Genomic DNA, 2,500 nt, shown 5'->3' with positions numbered 1-2,500 from the left:
TCTCTGCCTGCGCGATCCCAGGCCCGGGTGGTGGCGTCTTACTCGACGGCGAGAGTTTCTTCTTTCTTTCTCCTTCCTCCTTCTCCTCATCCTCCTCCTCCTCCTCGTCCTCCTCCTCTTCTCCGTCTTCTTTGACCTTCTCCTGCTTCTCTGCTTCTCTCTCCAGAGCTTCGATCTCCAGCATGCGTCGCTCCAGCAGCTCCGCCTGACGCTTCTGCTTCTTCTTCAGCTTCTTCTTCTTGTTCTTGGAGATCTTTCCCACCTGTGGAGACGAGATGATGTCACATGTGTGCAGAAGGTCAGAAGACAACGTGCTGTGAATGTTGTGTTTCAACTGTTCCATGAGTTCCTTAAAAATGGAGAATTTTTTCATAGTTTGTCCGGGGGTGCGACTTATACTCTGGAGCGACTTATGTGTGAAATTATTACCACATTATTAGCGGTATATCATTTCACATGTTATTTTCACACTAAACCACCAGAGGGCGCTCTAGGCCTGTGTTGATCATTTCCACGTAGAAGAGGAAGCATCTTCTACCTCCGGAGTTAGTTAGTTGTTTAAAAGTGACACGAGGATGAAGAGTTATTTGGAGTTACACGGATGGTTTGGTAAACTTGTTAGTTATTGATGCTATAGTTCTCTGAATAACTCTTCATATGTTATGTTAACATACCAGGTTCTCACTTCATGTAACGTAACATTATTCTGTTGTTGCCTCTAGTTTTATTTTAAATTGTCTTTCAAGATCACATGTCTGTTCTTGGATTTTATCAAATCAATTTCCCCCAAAAATGCGACTTATACTCCAGTGCGACTTATATATGTTTGTACTTCTTTATTATGCATTTAATGACTGGAGCGACTTGTGCTCCGGAGACACTTATAGTCCAGAGAATACGGTATATGTTCTTGTTATTACGATAAGATACTGAAACGTCTCAAAACATCGGAGCAAAGGTGTCGAGCAGGAAAGTTTGTTGTTTGGTTGTTAGATATGGTTAGATATAGATATATAAGTTAATATCGACCTCATCAAACTGTAACACAGAAAAGATCATTACTTTATACTACTTTACATATTTTTAACAACCGTAAAGTTATACGATCACAGTTAAGTTCAAGTGAACACCCTGTTAATAAGGGCCGTAGATGTATAATTCTATGATAATACAAATACGGATATAAAGTAGTAACATCGTTGATAATGCTTTATATAATATGATTATACAAAACCTTATCGAGGTGTTTTCTCTCCTAAAGTTATACAAATGAGGTTAATTATCTCATAAATTAATGGTTGATCATTTTCTCATTAACTCACATTTTATTTGACATTAAAAATCCACTATAACTAATATTAAGTTGAGGACGTTTTTACAAGACTTACTTACTAATGTCTTAAATGTTTAGAAATGGTGGTTTGAGTGACACCTTGTCACACTTATCAAGATCATATTTTATTTATATCCTCAGAAGGTAACATCTTTTTTGCAGTTGTATTCGTCATGTTGTGATGATTTTAGAAATGAAATACGAGTGTGTATCACTGTGTGTGTTTGTGTGTGTTTGTGTGTGTTTGCTTGTGTTCCGGGGGTCGTACTCACATCAGATGTACTCACCGGTTTGATCTGGGGCGCTGTGCTAACTGACGGACGGACAGAAAGGTCAGAAGTCAGACATTATCGCGAACATTTACACCAAAACAAAAAGCTGAAAACAGTTATACTGGCATCACGGAGTGTATGTGGCGCCCCCTGTAGGATCCTCAGCACGATGCAGCTGATGAACTCTAAAGGGCCACTAATGTGAAACTCCAACTCTCCTGAACCATCGCATGTTTCAAGCAGAAGTCTCAAGAGTTCAAGATGCCGTAAGTCACTCCTCATGAGAATGTTTTCAAAGTTATTACTTTATAAAGTTCTCCCTCGTCTGAAATCTTGGCGAACAAGAGGTTACGTGAGCGGATCCATCATGACGTCAATTGTCACGGTTGTAATCACGCCGCGCTTTGCTCCATTTTCGCTAGGAGGTGGAGACTTCCGGGATTGATGACACGCGGTGACAAACCTTGATGTTTAACCAATCACAGCAGAGTGGGAGTGGTTATGTCAAACAAGATTTTTTCAGTGGGCGGAGCTTAAGATCATTTTCTAATGTCAATATTTCAATGAAAACAGAATTTTGTACAAACAACCTTCAAGTCATGTTCTGAAGAACCACTTCATCTCCACTTGAGTTAAGAGTCGACTCAAGAGGATCAGAATCCTTCTCGCCACGTACCTGCCGACCCGGAGGGGGGCGGAGCTCCGGCCTTCTGCCACTCCGTGGCCTCCATGGCCATGCGACGCACGAACACGTCGTCCACACACATCAGGATGTTCTCGGGCTTGATGTCCGTGTGGATGATCTTACATTTGGTGTGCAGGTAGTCCAGACCCTGCAGGACCTGGGTGGAGACGGGGGGGTCGGTCGGTCGGTCACTGGGGTTCGGGGACGAAC

At 42.1% G+C, this 2,500-nt stretch overlaps 1 protein-coding gene across 3 annotated transcripts in view; it reads right to left on the bottom strand.

Moving 5' to 3' along the window:
* Nucleotides 1-2,500, bottom strand: part of srpk2 (SRSF protein kinase 2) — a 71,340-nt gene that overhangs the window by 14,971 nt on the left and 53,869 nt on the right. For all 3 annotated transcript variants that reach the window (XM_087797667.1, XM_087797666.1, XM_087797668.1), the window contains exons 7-9: nt 2,282-2,447; nt 1,606-1,646; nt 1-262 (exon numbers count right to left, since the gene is read on the bottom strand). The exon at nt 1-262 is cut by the window's left edge and continues 96 nt beyond it. In XM_087797667.1, coding sequence (XP_087653793.1) covers nt 1-262; nt 1,606-1,646; nt 2,282-2,447 — 469 coding nt within the window. The remainder of the gene's footprint in view (nt 263-1,605; nt 1,647-2,281; nt 2,448-2,500) is intronic.

This window comes from Callionymus lyra, chromosome 8 (genome assembly GCF_982586985.1).
Source record: "Callionymus lyra chromosome 8, fCalLyr1.hap1.1, whole genome shotgun sequence".
Classification (NCBI taxonomy): Eukaryota; Metazoa; Chordata; class Actinopteri; order Syngnathiformes; family Callionymidae; genus Callionymus; species Callionymus lyra.
This window is presented reverse-complemented; position numbering and strand designations above follow the sequence as displayed.